The following is a 19716-nucleotide window of genomic DNA, read 5'->3' on the forward strand; positions in this document are numbered from 1 at the left end:
TTTGCCCTTCCAGCTTTACTAGGGTCTGCCGGTACAGTGAAGTGGGAAAAGCCGTCCAGAGCCAGTCTGTCTGACGTTTCCCAAGTTTCTTGAAAGGCAAGAACATCGTTGGATCTAATTATCTCCAGCCAGTTCTTGTCGTTATATTTGGCTCTGAGGCCAGCGATGTTCCAGCTCATGATTCTACAGACCCTAGTGCATGCAGAATTCCGAACTAGTGAACTGGAAGCAGGCTGAAGACCCTCACCATTATTGTCTTGTCCAGGGGACAGTCAATCGTTTTGGTCCATGAAGGATAACGGGGCATAGCGATTAAACAGTTGAAGGGGTTCTGCAAAAGGATTGTGCTGTGCTAAATGGGAGTGATGGACTGCTACGTTATGCCTTTGGTCCTGCCCCCATCTAAAGTTTGAATCCCAATTTCTATCCCACCCTGGCGCGGGGGTCTTTGGGTAGGTAACATTCTGCTGTTCACCATAAAAGAAGTTTAGGGTTAAGGGAACAACAGTACCCAGTCTGCGTTGGGGAGGGAATAAGTTAACAAGAATGTTGGGAAGGACGTCTTGATTTGAAAAGCTTACTGCCACGCAGTCCCCTTTAAACTTTTTCGGCCGGTTTCCCAACCAGGGGACCCTAGTTGCTGACTTAATTACACTTGCCAGATGATGCTTTCCCCCTGGTGCTAACCGCATGTTACTGGTTAACCAGTGTAAGGCCTTACTTGTGAGAGAAGTGGAGCTTTCCGCTGTTCCCCCTTCCAGAGGAGGGACATTTGCTAAAACTAAAACCACCGGTGTGGCTTCGACTATAAATTGTAGGGGGTCCATTGAGTGAGCTTGTACTAGGGGGATGGTAACAGAAGGGGTTATATCTGTTGGAATGTTGACTAATAGAGAACCCTCTCTGTTAGCAGTCAATGTTGAGGGATGAGGTGGCGAATTCTCTTCTGGCAACTGATTACCTACGCCATCACTTACAACCTCTCTAACTACATTTCCCCCTGTGTTATTGCTCAAATTTGTAACTAACTTAGTTATATTTTCTACCCCACCTGCAACCTTAGTATGAAGACCACCCAACTTTTTAATCTCCGCTTGCAATTTATCAATTTTTGATATTAGGGGTTTAATAATAGCGTTGATTTTTATCTCAAGAAAATCAGCAATTCTTTCAAAAAATACGTCCTCAGATTTATGATCTGATTTGTCCTCCACAGTATTCACTTGCTTTGACTTTGGAGTAATGGCCCTCTTCCTTCTTATCCCCGATCGTGGTCCACCCTGCTTTGGTGGGTTTTTGGTGCATAATCGTCTTGGCCTGGTGGCACGTCCTTTGGGCGACTGCTCGTCAGATGAGACACAAGTCTGTTTCTCCTGATCGAAGTCAATGTCAGTGTCGCTCTCAGCCTCTACATTGGGTACCTCAGAGGCCGGAGCTACATTAACAGATGTGCCACTTGATCCTTGAAAAATAGGGCCGCTAATTATAGCCTCGTGATCAGCTTCCTGCAGTATGGTATCGTCAATCAGAATAGATGCGGAGGGGGACAAACATCGTAAGTCTGGGGATTGACTCAGCCCCAGAGAATTCCTCCTCTGCGTATTAATTTTTTTGACAGTTTGGATAAGGTAATTGTCAAGAGTGTTTAGCGGGGCTTCCTTAGATTTTGTAGACATGTTTACGATATGCACACAAGCTCACTTTTGTACGATTTATAATGTCAGGTAGCAGAATCTTAAAACGAAAAAGTCTTACTTGGGGTGAGGGACACGCAAATATTTCCTGCAGCGTTTCTGGCCCTGTCCCTGCCTCCTCCTGCCGATGAGGGCCGTAGAGGGCCCGCCCTTTGCCCGGACTTCGCCCCGGGCCTCCCGCTCGCGTCCCGCGAAGCGGGTTTCTGTGGCACTTATGTGCGCCTCCTGGCTCCCCTCGCGGTGTCGGAAAGCGCGCCGCCGCGTAGGCTGCCGGGATTTGTGGTCCCGGAGCGGCGGCGCGTGTAGTCAGCTGTAAATTGACTCCTGGCGGTGGCGGCGTGCTTCAAGGTACCTGGCTGCCTGTAAATGACTCCTGGCAGTGGCGGCGTCTAGCAGGTAAGTGCAGTTTCTTTTTTTATTCGTCTCCCCCGCTCTGCCGGTTTCTGTGGCGCTTATGTGCGCCTCCTGGCGCCCTCGCGGTGTCGGAAAGCGCGCCGCCGCTTAGGCTGCCGGGATTTGTGGTTCCGGAGCGGCGGCGCGTGTAGTCAGCTGTAAATTGACTCCTGGCGGTGGCGGCGTGCTTCAAGGTACCTGGCTGCCTGTAAATGACTCCTGGCAGTGGCGGCGTCTAGCAGGTAAGTGCAGTTTCTTTTTTTGTTCGTCTCCCCAGGCTTTATTAATGCTTGTTAAATGTAAAGATTTTGGGGACAAAGGGGATGGACAATATACATCTGTGATGACAACTTCAGTTTTGAAGTTTGAAAATGCACATTCTTATTGGAACATGTTGTTTTTTCAGAAGAGAAAGCCAAGCTCATCACATCAGACGAGAAGCCACAAAAAGAAGATAAAAAGGAAGACAGAAGTGAAAAAGCCGAAGCAAAGATTGAGAAAGTGATGAAAATGATTGAAAAAGCTGTGGAAGCTGTGAAAGACAAAGTCAAGGCAAAAGAAGAGAAACCAGGGAAGACTGATGTGGCTGCAGGAAATAAAGGTAAAAAGAAGGACAATAAAGAAGACGCTAAAAAAAGTTTTGGGAAAGATGAAAAACCAAAGAAATAATATGGCAAAAATATCAAAATCAAACCACAATCAGGTCTAGGAAAATAACTGTACCGCTTCGTTCCTTTGAAGAGATAACACAATAAGCATGAGCCACACAGTCACAATTAAAGATGCATGGTTAAAAATCCTTATGAATGTTTCTGTTTTCAAGCAGTGACCTTTAATCTAGAAACGCTGTGAAACGAACTATCACTGCTGAATTACGTCACGTTTATAACTGTTCTTCACACCACGAGAGAATTCAATTGAAAAAATATTGTTTTTCTTTACTAGAGATTGAGGCCTGCCTGCATTCTGAGAACCTGTGAATTTGCTAGAAAACCAGTCAGTTTCGGATTAAATTTCCACATAATGAGCATAAGTGAAAGTGAAAAGACAAAACTAATGGCCATTTTGATATTCACGCCACCACGCGGTGCTCAAAATGTGCTTTTACAAATAAACGGTTTCAGCAAAACTCACAATTGGGCCCGGATGCGTTTCCTAAATTTCTTCAGATGTTGTATGACATTACAAAGACACTGTCAGTGTGCCGTCCTTCCACTGTGTGGGTATTAGGTCTTGCTTATTAGCGCCTCTACTTCCGGAAAACGTCTGTAAGCCTAACGTGTCATTTGAAAACCTCAAAGGCCTTTTCCGCTGGAACTTACTTACGGTTTAGACATCAGTAAAACATGTGTCCAGTGAACCCTTAATGCCTATTTCATTAATATATGGTGTGCTGATGATGTCGCAAGGATCGGACTAGAAAAGAAAATAGGTCGATGTACCAACATAGAAGCGAATGAGACAGTTAAAAAAGAGACCTCAATTTGCTCTTCGGGGTACTTTCGAACCTGTAAAAACATGCTGTGGATGTGTTTTGCAGGGTAATGGAGTCTGCATGCATTTGTTTTTGCTGTAGGAAATGTATGTGGTAATATCAGGGAAATCAACAGTTAAAACCGGCTCTATAAACCATAAAACAGTCCCACAAACTGCAAATAATGACCCACATACTGCCCAGACAGACTAGCCCTTATGACTGCCATATTACCCTTTGGGCCTGCACAGACCTGGAAGATACTTCCTGTCTTCATCTAGCATGGAGTTCTGGGTATTGCTACATGGTAATCAGAATTTCAGTTAGCCTTCAAAATGCGAGACTTGCACCCAAAAACACATCCTTTAAGGCCCCAGACTCGCTTCATATATATTTAGCTTTGTTATTCGACCAGAAAGCCACCAGATCACAATCAATGTAGCTATGAATCAAGATAAAGCCTTAGCTTGTTTTTTTATCTCAATTTTTACTATTAATATGTTAATAGTCACTTGCTATGTGGACAAACGCCAATGACCACCAATATGCTGTTGCACTCTACTATTGAAGCAACTGGTGATCTTTCTTTGCTGGTGTGTTGATGATGATACCTAAGAAGTCCAAAGTAGTCTGTGTCAAAGTTCAAGCACCATATAGTAGGCATGAATGTAAAATCATGTCACATAACTGGCATCGCTTATTTCATCGGTTAGAACTGTGCGAGCATTTGATTTTGTCTACATATGAGACGCATAGAAATCACCAGCAAGTAGGAGATTTAGATCAAGTGATTATGCTATTATTCCTGTAATATAGTATCAGTGCTTCATACCCTAGTTTCTAGGATTTTGAATTACAATGAACGGATCTTTAATTGAGGACTGGATCGAGGTTGTAGTCCATCTCTTTGTGAGCGCAAAAAAAGAATCCTTTCATTCTAGGTCCTCAAATTAGTTTTGAGGACTGTGCGAAGTTCAATTCCATTTTTATGTAGTATACTACGTCTATTTTAAATGGTTTGTTTGAAATCAGAAATCAATTATTAATTTGTATTGAAATGTCTTCTGATGTTTAAGAATATTTCCACATATTAAAATGGGGCAAAAACTATCGACTTTCTTGTCTAAAATTGTAGTATTCTATCATTACGTTTTATATGGCTAAATTACACATAGGCACACTTTCATCTAATCATCATCAGCTCAGCCCAAAAATATAATTTAAAGGTGGAAGTAATTGCAGTGCAACATATTCATCTGCAGCGGCTCACCTGAAAGCCAGATGCTGCTTTGGGTTTAAAATGACCCTTGTGAAAGGTTTACCTTGGCATGTCCCCACAGAGTAGTAGTCTTCATGTATGTGAATCCTGGATCTAGACTCACAAATAAAGGTCCCACATTAAGGTCCATTTACATTGACCCACTTAACAAATGCCCATGAAACACTGGGAAGCTTTACCAAAAATTCAAGATGGGAAAGCCATGGTTTCAGGGGTATTGTGAGACAGAGAGCAGATACAACACCTGTGAAAGGATGTCCTATGGGCAGCTCTAAATCTGGTGGCCCATCTTATGTCATCTAGTTTGATGTCAAGTCTACTTAATGGGTTTTCCCAATGGCATACCTGGTGGCAGCTCCCGTATTTGGGACATCCTCCTCCACAGGACTAAAAATGGGACAGAGTAACAGAGAGGCGGCAGGCAGGACACCTACCCCTTTATGGCAGGCATCTGTCTTCTGAATATAGTCCCTAACTCTACAGTGTAAATAACTTATCTTGGTAATTTTAGAGAACGTAAGGTGGATTTTGGGGGTCGTAGCCAGCCAAGATGGCTAAATGGATGGGATAGACGAGCCTCCGCTGCATCAGGCAACAAAAATAAGGGAAGCAAAGTGAAACACTCCCCACTTGCCACCGCGACAACTGTATCTGACAAGAAGAACATATTTACCACTTAACAAAGTGGTTTGGAGCTTTAGGAGTGGAGGATGTCAGGGGCTGCCTAAATTGCCTGTGGTTCCTGGGTGGATCTGCAGGCAAGGGCCTAGATGCATCGGATCTGCAGCCCATTATGCTTGGAGCTGCAGCCCGCTGTGCCCATTCGGGGTACACATGAGGCCTGTGCCCTGATGGTGCTGGGTATTCTGCTTGCACGCAAGAGGCTCCCCACTGGGGGCATTGGTAGTAACCCAGGGCCAGGACACGACTGGAACTGGAGAGGGTGGGGCAACTTGGCGTTTGTAACGAGGGATTGTGGTGGAGAACGGACCCCACCTCTTCGTGATGAAAACTAGCAGTGGAGAGATGGGGGTGTGGGAAAAATTACCCCCCTCCCCCGGTGTTGGACCAAGAGACACCCTAGAACTGACCTCGATTGAGTGAGCCTTTGCTGTCTGCCTGACCTCAAGATGGCACGGATCCAGTGTGAATATGAACATCCCTGGTTGGGAAGGCACTCAGAGAGGCGATACTGGTCAGAGCGATCACTAGGGGGGGGCTCTACGGACTTGCCTTAACACCCCCAGATTACAGAGCCGGAGATTGCTTTGCACCTGGCAGCGACATTACCGAAGCTTGACCCCAGCATGTCTCCTTGAGGGAAGCCAGGGCTGTCTGAGTGGCCGGATAGCCTTGAGTGCACCCAGACGAGGGACGGGTGGCTCAGGTGTTTTCTCCTCCGGGTGCAGGGGGATGCTGGGGCCGCTGGGGCTCACCAGCAGACCTCATCAAACAATCTGAGTCTGGTGCTCCCTCTGGAGGTCTGCCTGCCAACCTACCCATGAAATGACGGATGGACCACCACTGCCCTGTAACAAGGCTTGCACTACTGCTCATTCATAATGCATCCCCATAATGCTTGTTCGGGCACCTATCTTTGTAACCTGATCTATTCCAAGAGGGCGACTGCCTACCTATATGCCTCCAAAGAAACAGCAGCCTAACAAGGTCTCAAGCTATTTCACACCAGCAGAAGCCAAGACCACTACATCTGAACTTACGGAAGCTACATCAATGGCTCTCACAAAGAAAGACCTAATAGCTTCCTTAAAGGAAGCCACATGCTCGCTCTTCCAGATTATTGAGCCCGTCACGCTGACCAGACATCAACATTTCAAACCAGTGACTGATAAACTGAGAAAAGATACAGCTGAACTTACCCATTTGGCCTAGCCTTTGAATATCGAAATAAAGCTTGCCACCTAACAGACCATTCAGAGGCTCTCAAGCTACTGAATATCCCTCTCTCGGCTTATCAGCACCTGGGTGGGGTCCAAGAAGCTCCAGGGAATGATGTCAATGGGACTTCATCTGCAGGCACCTGGCTCTCCCAATGGCCTCCATGCCAGAACAAGAAACAATGAGTTATGGGCGCTACCATCTTGGCTCAGTCACCCCTGATGGTTGTTGCAGCTCTAGTGTCTGATTGACAATGACCAATGCCTCTGGGAAGAGCTAATCTGTGCTCCGGAAGAGCTCCAATGGGCGACGAGGGGATGGCTGTGACGACGATTCATGACAGCCGCCAAGATATGTGCTTCATTTTCTTCATGATTCCCCTCTTCCACTATTTTATTCTACCAAAAGTAACATGTGAAAAATATCTGCACTCATATTTCCCTAATCACATGTGCTTCACTTATAATGCTATAGTGGTTACAGACCGAGTCACATATTCCAATGCTGTCTACCACACAAAACAAGTTTGTTCGGATACCAGTTGTCCCATGTATTTCTGTATTGTTATACTGTTTTATTAGGGTCTGGAGTTGCAGGGGACAGCACCTGGGGGGTGGAGGAGATGGAGCTGGGAGACACAAGGAGGACCTTCAGCCAATTTGGCATGAAGGTGTGGTGAGATTCTATTATGATGGGATTCTCAGCTGGGACACGATATGCAGAGATCACAGAGGTCATCTTCAGAGTCAGATTGTACTGTCTCTATTAACCACTTGGATGCTAAGGGGTGTGCTAGGAGGACCATTGAATTTCCATTGAAATCAATGGAAACTCCATGACGAGCTGGGCTCGTCATGAGCGTCGAAGGCGTTAAGGTACTGACCACACTTACCTTAAATGCGAAGGGTCTCAATTCCCCAGAGAAATGCCCCAACATTTTAGAAATATTTACTAGACCGACACCTTAAACAAACAGAAGACTACAGACCTCACAAACCTTATCCAGTGATGTATAAATCATCGGCCTCCACGAAACACAAAGAGGTGGTGTTGATGTTTCACATGTATACACATGTCCAACCAACAGGCTATAAAACACATATGTAGGGAAGGATTGTGTTGGTCCATGGTTCTGTTTGAGGCAGAATTAAACATTTTTCCATGCATCTATGCACCTACCTTCAAACAGGAGACATTTATTCATTCCCTCGTGTCAATGCTGGTGGGATTTGCAGAATGGAGATATTCCGAATGGAAAACTTCAATCTCACCTGGAACTCAGCCACTGATAGCAATCAACCCCATAGATCATCAATGGGGAGTTTTCCCAAGATGCTGAAACAGGCTATGCAAGCAATGGGGCTCCTTCACGCCTGGCGTTTACTTCACTCCAACTCCTGTGACTACACATTTTTCTCCCATTCCCAACGCACTTTTTCTAGGATAGACTATACATTTATCAGTCAATCCCTTCTCAAATATTTATTGACAGTGACGTAGAGCCAATCACCATCTCTGACCATGTTCCGATGATGAACGAATGCGATTTGGCCTCCTCCTGCAAAGTATTGACGCTGGTTCTTTTCTAATTCATTTGTGAGAGACCACCTCTGTAGTGACAACTTGAGGAGAGCTATAAGAAAATATTTCCAAATGAATACGGTCGTGGACACCACTCCTTCCATCTGTTGGGATGCTTTCAAGGCTTTGATTAGAGGGAAATATATTTCCATCATTGCAGCATTGAATATACAGAGAGCAAAGGGCTGATTGGACCTCCAGTAGGAACTGCAGAACCTAGAAAAAGAACAAAAAGCATGACTGTCACTTACTGTGCCACGTAAAGTCGCAGTGATACGGGAAAACTCAATGCTATACTACACCTTAGGTGCCTATCATATGAACAAGGTAACAAAGTGGGTACCCAGTCAGCAAGACAACTCAGGGTTAAACGAGAATGGGGATATTAGACAATCCTCGGGTGGCCTTGTTAGCTCTGATATAGAAAAGGCACACATTTTCAGGGACTTTAGCAAGCAACTTTACGCAGCTGTTCGAATTAGCGCCCCCACTCAGCTAGCCCATCTAAATCAGGTTGAGCTCCCACAGGTGACCCGCTCCACAATGAGATATTAAAACCTTTGTCACCAGGCCCTTTTGACGCTTGGTGAGGGGGGTTTCCTAACCCTCCTGGATTTTTTTCCAAAATTACAGCATTCTAACATTTGAACACTATAGGAGAAATTTTCATCTCCCAGGGGCAGATTACTTCCACTACAAGCAGCCACGGCATTGGGCAGCACACCATGAAGCCTGTATGGGGGCCACACATGACCTCACCACATGCAACAATTAATAAAACAAGGAGGAACATCCAGGGGCACTATCACCTTCTTGTATTCACTTGCTCTAGAAGCTTCCCTCAACCACTCCACAACATGTTGCTTTCTGGGAAAACAGCCTACAGAATGACATACGAGAAATTCATTGGTGTCATCCATGGAGAGATATCCAGAAATGCAAACATTCTGTTAGTCTAATAGAAACACACTATAAAGTGCTCTATGACTAGTACCACTATCCCACAAAACTCAAAATAATCTTTTCCCATACGCAGATTTATGCTGGAGGGGGCAGGGCATTTTAGGTGACTTCTGTCGTATATGGTGGGATTGCCCGAACATTCAGTCCTTATGGACTGACATCTTTGCCCAAATCAAGGAGATTCTAGGGCACCCAATTCCAGTTAAGGTGGAATTTGCTCTTTTTGGAATTCAAGCCTCTTCACTTCAACATCAAACAAGGGGCGATAAAGCTAACAAGTGGCTTTGTCTGGGAACTGTCTGAATAGCATTTACTGCAGCTTGGAAAAAAGGAAGGCTCCCGCAGTTGCACAGTGGCATGCCTCTTTATGGCAAGCTCTCACTATGGAAAGATTAGCAGATATCTTCTGTGATGATTTAAAAAACTTTGAGTTCACTTGGGGACCTCTAGTTACATATATATCCAAGGGCTTTCCGCTTACTGCCTGTCCTTCATGCACCAGAGCTCTCCATCTCTTTCAATTTTAACCACAAATTGTGTACCCACCTAACCTCTTGACACACTACTATGTTAGGATGACCTCTATATGTGCCAACTTCCTCTAAATTGATTGTATACTTTAACCAGAAGCTATTGTTTCCTTGTATCCATGTTTTATTTTATTGTTTGATTTCTGTAATATGTAATGTTTTGCTAACAGTTCACCACATAACTTATGTGAACTTTTGGGGGTTCCCTTAACATATGTGACACTGTACTTGACATTAGCAAAATGATTGATAACTTGGGGGCTCGTAGTTGATGTGTTATGCTGGTATTTGTTGATTTGGTAAAACCCAATAAAAACAACTTTGACAAAAAAAATAGGGTGGATTTCTCATAGCTACTGTTACTGAGTTCTCTCAAAAAAATGCTAAACAGTTGAAAGGGTGAATGTGTTAAAGAAATCAGGAGCCATGATTACATCAGTGATGTGTTGCCTTTTGTGTTATTGAAACCACTTAGTGTGAAATAAACACATCAGACAACTGGAATTGAATGATCTTATGTTCAAAAGAAGGCCTACACCAAATATAAGTAATAGCTTGAAACAACTTTTGACCTTTGTCTAGTACATTTTAACTTAAAGTCCTAGTTTTTCTCAGGCAACTGTTGTGAAAGCCCAGCAAAAGTTAATCGGAGTCACAAATTTGAGCTACATGCTTTACTCATTGGTGTCATCGGATGTGATTTTAACCATCATTGGTTGGATTTTCAACTTACTCAGAAGCCCTTGTTCAATTAATTGCATATTTGCTAGAAAACTGCAAACAAGATACAAGTACACCAGCACTAATCTTTACTTCAGCTGTTATGATAGAAGTGATATTACAAACTATTAAAATTAAAATAATACCTCCTTGTGGAGTGAGTGACATTGATATTTGGTACAAAGGTCTTTATTTTATGTATCAGTTTGGTGAAGACAGGGTAGGTTCCTAAAAACATTTGAGTCGCGAGGTTGCTAGAAGGGAGAAGCAAGTCAGAGACCTTTGATGGCTTGACTACACTCCACCAAAAATGGCCACCTATCTCTCTCAAAACTAGAGTTATAACTCTAGAATGCGGATATGTCAGACTTTCACATAAGACTTAGTGTTCTTTCACCTGTAGAGTCACCACCATCTCCTCATTACTATCGAAAAAGGGCCATCATTTGAGTAAATCTTGAATACCTCTAGTGCAAAAAGGGAAGGTTATAGGAGCACTTACGTTGTGTACCCCACTGGCATCACGGGGTACCAAGAAGGAGTTGTACATACAAGAATCAGAATTGAGTTTCTGCTATCTGCTTGTGTTCATTCCCATCCACACTCATTAGTCGCTGAGCACTTTCCTAATGTCACACAACTGTCACAGGGTCAGGTTGTGCGGATTCACAGTAACTTGGCCTTACTGACAGCTGGGTCCATACACATTGCGTCCAGGTTGAGAGGGTCACAGAGCCTTTTCTTCTAACGGCACCCTTCCTTGTTTGTGCAATGTCGACCCTCTGTGTCATTGGCGGTCCAAGTGGCTTGTCTCTCATTGACAGGATTTGTCCTAATTTCTCTTCTGTTTGCCTTTCACAACTTCTTCCTTCATCCTCTTCTCAAAGGCACTCCTACCATCCATTCTTCCTTTTTGAAGGTAGTGATAATTACACTAGTATTGGTTCTTGGATGTCTATCAAACTATTGGCTGCTGAATCCTAGCATATCCTGTTGGACTTTCATCTTAGTGCCATGAATGTTTTTTTGTTGAGGTAATCTGGAAAATTAAGGATAAGAACACCTTGTATCACTCCTATACAGATTACTTAACTGTAACTTTAAAGTACTTCAAAGAAGTGCGAGCAAACGGGTTTCGGCTGCCTTGCAGCCGTCTTCAACAATGGTGAGGTGCCATTTTACACCAGGTTTTACATTGTTTACTGCATGATGTGAACAAAAATAGGAAAAACAGACTGTGCTTTGTTCAGAGTGGTGACCGAAATGTTATACATTCAATGTAATCTACATTCAATTTGTGGTATTTGCATCAAATTCATTACTGCAAACACATTTTAAAGCATGATACATCACAGCAACCAATATAGAGCTAATCTTTGGAAAGTGTTTATTGATTGGCTGCATTGTGGTTCCAACCACAATGTTGTTACAAATTGCCTGCAAGCCTCAATGTGCAGTTTTCACTTCAGTGTCGCTGCTGCAACGTAACAGTGAAATACATTATGTAACGGTAAGACAGTGTAACAGTGTAATGCACAGCCCAAATTAAGCACGTCTGGGCTTATTTTAGCAAGTCAAATTACTGATTTTTGTTAAATACCATTTTTTTAAAACAATTTCCCATGACAAAATTCAATGCCATAAACTCTATATGGAGAAGCACCAAATGTAATATGGTATTTATAACACTTGTTAATAGAGGAGAGTGTTATTATGACCCACTGTACTCACACCTTGAATGAGTCACGGCCCCATCACACAGTGCTCATAAATAGCACATTCCACTGCACACCATATATTTATATTATATATATATATGCTCCATAAGAACCGCGGACCACCGCCGTACTCCAAATCAAAGGGCGTTCTTCCTGCTGTAAATTATGCCATGTCCGTCTACATCTCCAAAAACCCATTCTCACTTAATCAATAAAGAAGGTGGCCACCACTATGGAATCAAACTTCACATTGTATTTTTATTGAAGTGCTACTGTTTGATTCCATTTGGCCACCATGCAGCCTTCTTCACAATACAGGTGCAATGTTGAAAACATTTTTAAAGTGCATACGTGCTACGTGATACTGAACATATTAAACATACTAACATGGAAAACAAACTGACATACTGTGAACTCAGGGTTTGTCATAATTTCTTCCTGTTTGCCTTTCACAACTTCCTCCTTCATCCTCTTCACAAAGGCACTCCTACCATCCATTATTCCTTTTTAAAGCTAGTGATAATTACAATATTATTGGTTCTTGGATGTCTATCAAACTATTGTCTGCTGAATCCTCGCATATCCTGGTGGACTTTCATCTCAGTGCCATGAATGGCTTTTGTGTTTTTTTGTTGAGGTGATCTGGAAAATGAAGGATAAGAACACCTTGTAACACTCCTATACAGATTACTTAACTGTAAGTTTAAAGTACTTCAATGAAGTGCGATCAAACGGGTTTCTATTGTAAATTTCTCTGAACAACAATAAATTATAATAAATTGCAAGTAAATACCACTATAAGTAGCAAGCTTAAAATGTACAAAATTACAGTGCATGTGAACTTTCACTTACTAAAAGACATATCCAACCACACATCTTATCTAAAATGATTCCTCATTCCTTAAAAATACATTTATTCCATCCATCGTGCATTGTTGCTACTTCACTGTTAAAAATATGTCAAAAGAATAGAAAATTCTACCCAAGTGGCTAACTTGCTTTCTCAGGAAGTATCTCACTGTTTAGATATGTACCATCAATCAATCAAATCTTTATTCGGCTGACTATCAGCCATAAAAGAATACATCAAAAGATATTTAAAACAGATTAAAAGAAAAAATACATACAGTGCGATATTTTTTGAAGACGGTAGCAATTCCCTAACCCAAAAAGCAGAAAAACCCAAAATTAATGCTGGTTAAAAACAAGTAATAAATTCATTTTCCAACAATGTACTGTAATCGAACAGTCGAAGAAATATATCTGTAAATCATTAAAAAAGTAAATTCATCTTTTAAAAGCTGGTGGTGATGTAATGATGCCCGGCACTTCCTAATATTTAAAAACTTTAAAAGGGGAATAATAAAATTATGCCTTGGTATGATATAAAGTTTACATAAAAACATAAAATGTAATGTGCACTGAACAGACTTAGAGTCACAGAGACACAGATCCAGTTTAACATCAAAATAAACTTTACGAGAATAATAGACCAAAAAATGTAAAATGCCAAACCAGAATCTTATGAGATAAAACAGTTTGGCATGGCTGCATTAAAAGAAAGATAGGGCTCAATGCCTGGTGTGCAAACTAGCAGAGAGTGTTCTAAGACACTCTTTTTTGCCATCTCTAAGGTTCCTCTATTTGACAATTAAAAAAATCCCTTTTCAATGTCACTTTCAGTATCTGAGCAATGCTACCTTGATTATTAAAACAGTCCGCCAGCCTCTTGGTCTCTAGCCGGTTTTTTATATAACTAATCCAAGGTATTTTTTTTCAAATGATCTAGTTTAAGGCAATCTAAAATAATAGCGGCATTTAGGGCTGGTTCTTCCTTTGCCTAGACGGTATACAGCCGTCTGTATACGAAAGGACAGAGGTATCATACCTAATTCGATGTGACAAATAGTGGCAGCAAAACTTTTGGGAACTGTCCACAAGCATCTCATGAATGAGTTCTCTTACAATAACCCCATTCTCCAGCACCACATAGAGTAGCAGAACAGGAACATACCTTGTAGATGTTAGTAATTGTATTGATTGGTTTAGAACCTAACTTTTTCGTACATCAAAAAATTGCCTCCAGATTTTGATTAAAACTGCTGATCCTTGATTCTACTAAGTGATGCCTGGTACTTTTTTGATTGAAGAGAATTCCCAGATAGGAAACGGTGGAGACATAAGACATCTTTAGTTTTTTATAAAACAGGACTTTAAAACGGTGGGGGATTTACCCACCACCATAGTGTACGATGTCCCTACATTAGTCTTTAAATCAAGTGCATTCATGAAATCCAAAAACCTAGTTAAAAGTCTCTGTAATGCCAGAAACATCATGCAGCCTATCATGGGGCATCCACATTCCCATATTGATAACATTTTCTAGGTCGCTTATGTCAAGCAGAATAAAAAAGGTGCAAGAACGCAACCCTGTTGAACCCCACAATTCATTTTTATTGGGGCAGTGAGTTGCCACCTACTCCAAACTTCACTCTCCCCGTCACTTCTTGATGCATAGTAGCAAGAAAGTGGACAATAGATGGTTCAATGCCCATAATCACAATTTTCCCACAATTTACCTCTCTGCGCTCAGTGAAAAGCGGACATAAGGTCCAGGAACCTGAGATAAAGGGAACCAGGTTTAGCTAGTGTGTACTTGCTTATGACCAGGTGCAGATTAAGGCATTGTTCCATCATTCCCAATCCCCTCCTAAAGCCATGTAGTACGTCTGAAAATGTTCCACTGTCGGTTACCCAGGCCTCCAACTGCTCTAGTATAACCCTACCTATCAATTTGCAAGTACAATCAATTAAGGAAATGGGCCGATAACATTTTGGGTCGGACCTGTCCCCTTTTTTTTTAGAAATGGGGACTATTCTCACAGATCTCCATGAGTCAGGAGGTCCCTGGGTCGCATAACAACTTAAAATGTTCATCAACAGTGGGATCCATGGGGGTATTGGCTAAAAACAAGTCTGCTGGGATACCGTTGGGGCCCGAGGCCTTATTCTTCACAGTATGATTTAAGGCCCTTTCTACCTCATCAACTATTGGTCGAGCCAATTCTGCTGCCTTATGATTTGAATTTAAATTACAATGCTGCTCATCATTATAGCTGTATAAGCCAGAAAAGTGTTTGACCCAGACTTCAGGCATGATTGTAGCGTCTATATTGCTATTGTAGGAGCTGTTAAACAAATCCGAATTAATGGTTTTCTTGAAAAGTCTGCTGTCTTTACTCTGACAGGGGGACTTACTTGTGCTTTATTTGGGAGTCGGGCTGTGTATTGGACAGTGTCGCTGAACGGTTTGGGATTTCTTGCGCACCGGGTCTCCTCCTGCTGCCGCAGCTCCGCTGGCCTAGAGCGCGGCCGCAGTGGGGGGGAGACCTTGCAGCGGCTGCATTCCCCAGCATCCCTAGCGGCAGGGAAGCCACCCACGCCCTACGCCCGCACCAGGAGGCGCATAAAATCACGGAAGATCCCCGGTGGAGCGGGGGGACTTACTTGTACTTTTTTGGGGAATCCAGGCTGTGTATTAGACAGTGTCGCTTAACCATTTGGGATTTCTGACGCACCGGGTCTCCTCCTGCTGCCGCAGCTCCGCTGACCTAGAGCGCGGCCGCAGTGGGGGGGGGAGACCTCGCAGCAACTACATTCCCCAGCATCCCTAGCGGCAGGGAAGCCGCCCACGCCCTACGCCCGTGCCAGGAGGCGCATAAAATCACGGGAGATCCCCCGCTGCGCGGGACGTGCGCGGGACGTGCGCGGGACGTGTGCAGGAAGAGCCGGGCGAAGCCCGGGCAAAGGCCGGGCCCTCTGTTGTCCTCAGAGGCCAGAGGAGGTCGGGCCGGGCAACCACTCTTGGTTTTGGGGACAAAGGACATGAACCAAGGTATGCGCATCTAGAGACTATCCACGAACACTTCTGCTTCCCCTAAATGGTCGACTTATTGGCTATTAAGATACCCCCTGGACCGATATAGGTTTGTGTATGTTATTATCGGTTATAACTTAGTTGTACCATGGCTTTTAAAGGGGCCTCCAAACAAACACTCTCTCGGGGGGTTCACTCAAGGGGACACTGGACTACGAACTAACTAGGGTAACATCGGCAATTGAGAGAGTAGAACATAGTTTATCTACAGAAACTACATCCTGCAAAAGATCCCCTTTGATTTCAACTGACTCACCGAACTCCTTATTACTGAGGGAATTAAACAAAATTTGTAACACTAGGTACTTCCCAGCAGAACAGGGAACTGAGCAATTCTGTCCCCCAACATGCCCTATGGGAAGTAGAAGCCCCCAGATTAGTAAATCACCCCAACCAAATAAAAGCCCCCAGGAAACTCCTTCTCCATTAATAGACAAAGTTAACACTCAAGCGATCACGCATTCCCAGGTCCCTCCCCAGAACAGAAAGCGTAAAGGTGCGGAACACAGGGGGAGTCTAACGAAACATCCAAAATTGATTTCAAGTCCCTCCTCGGTCAATGCCACCATCACACCTGAACTACTCAAAGCATGTCCAATACTGGAAACTTCTGTATCCACTTTACCATCCAATCTTTTGGCCCAGCTTGAAGAACTGGTTAAAACCTTATTATCCCCGCTCATAGAAAGGATAGAGAGAATTGAGGAAAAGCTCACGACGATAGAAGAAACTATCAAGCTAAGCAAGCAACCGTAGAGCTTAGTTGCTTCCAATATGCCTAAAACCACTGCACATAGTAAAATTGCCCAAAATCGGTCACTAGATTCCACATTACTAGCCTCAAAAAGCAAGGAAGCACCCAAAAAATCGACAAAGGAATCGAGATCTGCCGACCAAAGTAGCCAAGTGCTCTGAGGGGTCAGCTGTTAACCAAGGTAATATGCGTAGAAAAATCAATTGTATAAATCTACCACCAGAGGCAGCACCTTATGTGTGCGTCCTATTGGGAGTGCCGGTGCTCATAAACGGGAAAACTGAAGGGCATCAGGACCTCAAAAATAAAGTACAATTTTGGTTTACTAAGAATAGACCCCATCCATCTAATATTGATGGAAGAATTTTAAATGTTAGAAGGGTGGGATGGATAGCATAGCACTTGAGCGTTTTTAAACAAAATTGTTTTTAAACTGTTATTCTTATACTTGGGGGGCTTGCTTAGATTTAAGGGGAATCAAATTTTTTGTAGGCACACTGACACGCTTGTCACATTTCTAAAGCCCACACTCGGCACTGCCGTTTTTGCCGAATCTCGGCAACGGTGGACGCCATCTTGAGGGAGGCGGGGAGAGCGCTCTAGTCGCGCCATACTCCCACCCCCTTTTCTCTCTATATTATGTGTAGACCGGCCAGACGGCGCAGCGGGCTGGCGCAGCGGGCGCGCCGTACGCGCGCCGAAGCCGCGCCTAAGCCAAGCCCGTCTGCGCCCGTCCGCGACCGGTCTGCGCCGGGCGCAGGGCATGCTGCCCGGTTGCAACACACCATCAGGTATAATAGCAAAGACCTTCTGTCCTTACGTCCTCCTCTCGCTTCCCACTGTTCACACTGCCCCCCTATTGACCCCCTTACCAGCCCCCTTGTATGTCCCCGCTGTAAGTGGACTCCCCCTGTGACAGTATATGATGCCATTGATGTGCCTTCCCCCTTAAAAAATCGTCTCAACCACTTCAAGGGTGGTCTTGTTAATGCCAGGTCCTTAGCCTGTCACTGTCAAGACATTCATGACTTAATATTAAGTCATGAACTGGATGCTCTGTTCATTACTGAAAGCTGGCTTAATGACTCCTCCAACCCCGATCTGGCTACTGCCCTCCCCCCCGATTTTACCATCTTCAGGCGGGACAGACCTTCTCGTCGCGGTGGCGGGGTCGCTCTCATCATTAAGGAAACTTTTCCCTGTCACACATTTGATCTATGCCACCTCAAGGATACTGAAGGCTTGGGTTTTTCAATTAAAATTAACGCCTCTTCTTCCTTCTCGGGGGGGCTCTTATATCGCCCTCCTGGAAATCCTACTTCTTTCTTAAACTCTCTAGATGAGGCCCTTGGAGCGCTCATGCTACAGTACCCTAACTTCACTCTAATAGGAGATATGAACCTACATATGGAATCGCTTACAGACTCCCACACCACTTCCTTCCTTCACTCCTTAAACATCTTTGGACTTTCCCAACGTATTACTACTGCCACCCACAGTGCTGGACACATCCTTGACGGCATCTGCTCTAATCTTACAACCCTCTCCACGTCCCCCCCGTTACCACAAATCTGGACCGATCATTATTTTATCCTGTTTGATATCATGATACCTCCTTCTACCCTACCCAACACTAGGCGTTTCTCGGCCCCCTTTTCTATTAACTGGAAGAAGGTGACCGAACGCATAAAGCTGGAGTCAAAACCACTACCCCCATCCCCTAAAGTAACTGGAGATGTTGAAACTGACTCCTGCAATTTTCATATCTGGATGAACCAAATTCTCTCGGTCAATACCGAGTCTAAAAATCATCAGGTAAAAGGTCCTAAGAAAAAACCCAATGCCCCCTGGTTCACTCAGACTCTATCCAATAGTCACCTTCTCTGTCGGAGATTAGAAAGACACTGGAGACAAACATACGACACGGCCTCTAGAACATGTTATGTACAACAGAGGAAACTATACCTCGCTGACATAAAAACAGCAAAAAAGGTATATTTCACCAAGGTCATAACTGAAGCCCATCAAAATCAAAAAACTATTTTCACTATAGTTAAGTCCTTTACTCACCCGAAAGCCCTTACAACTGAAATACCCCCCTCAGAGAGCTTATGTAACCAAATTGCTGACTTTTTTGTTGATAAAATCATCAACATCCAGAAAGATTTTCCTCCCCCTCCGATAAACCCCCCAGAGGCAACAGTTAACTATCCTCCTCTCTCCAGTTTTAAACCTGTTTCCCTGCAACAAACTAGCAAGGCAATTTGGGCTTGTAAATCAGGAGCACCTACTGACTCCTGTCCTCCTATCATTTTACATCACCTGATTGAGGCAGTTAACCCTTACATTAATGCTATCATCAATGAATCCTTCGAATCCGGACTTGTCCCGGCCGACTGGAAGAAGGCCACTGTAAAACCTTTGTTGAAAAAGCAGAATAAATCGACAACGGACCTGTCCAATATGCGCCCCATCTCTTTACTTCCTGTTCTCAGCAAAATCACGGAGCAGTTAGTACATGAGGAGCTTAAAACATTTGTAGAGGCCCACAATATCCTGCACCCTCAACAATCGGGTTTTCGCTCCGGTCACTCCACCGAAACAGCCTTGATCGAACTTGCTGATTCCATCAGGTTCCTGCAGGATGAGGGTAGGCAAGCCGTCCTCATCCTGCTTGACCTCACAGCAGCGTTCGACACTATCTCGCATGCCATCCTAATCAACAGAATGCGAGAGATTGGCGTGACAGACACAGCCTTGGCTTGGATTTCATC

General features: G+C 43.8%; 1 protein-coding gene across 1 annotated transcript in view; it reads left to right on the forward strand.

Moving 5' to 3' along the window:
* Positions 1–19716, forward strand: part of TRDN (triadin) — an 865465-nt gene that overhangs the window by 685151 nt on the left and 160598 nt on the right. Inside the window, exon 19 of the mRNA XM_078647890.1 lies at positions 2494–2688. Within this exon, the coding sequence (XP_078504016.1) occupies positions 2494–2688 (195 nt within the window). The remainder of the gene's footprint in view (positions 1–2493; positions 2689–19716) is intronic.

This window comes from Lissotriton helveticus, chromosome 6 (assembly GCF_964261635.1).
Source record: "Lissotriton helveticus chromosome 6, aLisHel1.1, whole genome shotgun sequence".
Lineage (NCBI taxonomy): Eukaryota > Metazoa > Chordata > Amphibia > Caudata > Salamandridae > Lissotriton > Lissotriton helveticus.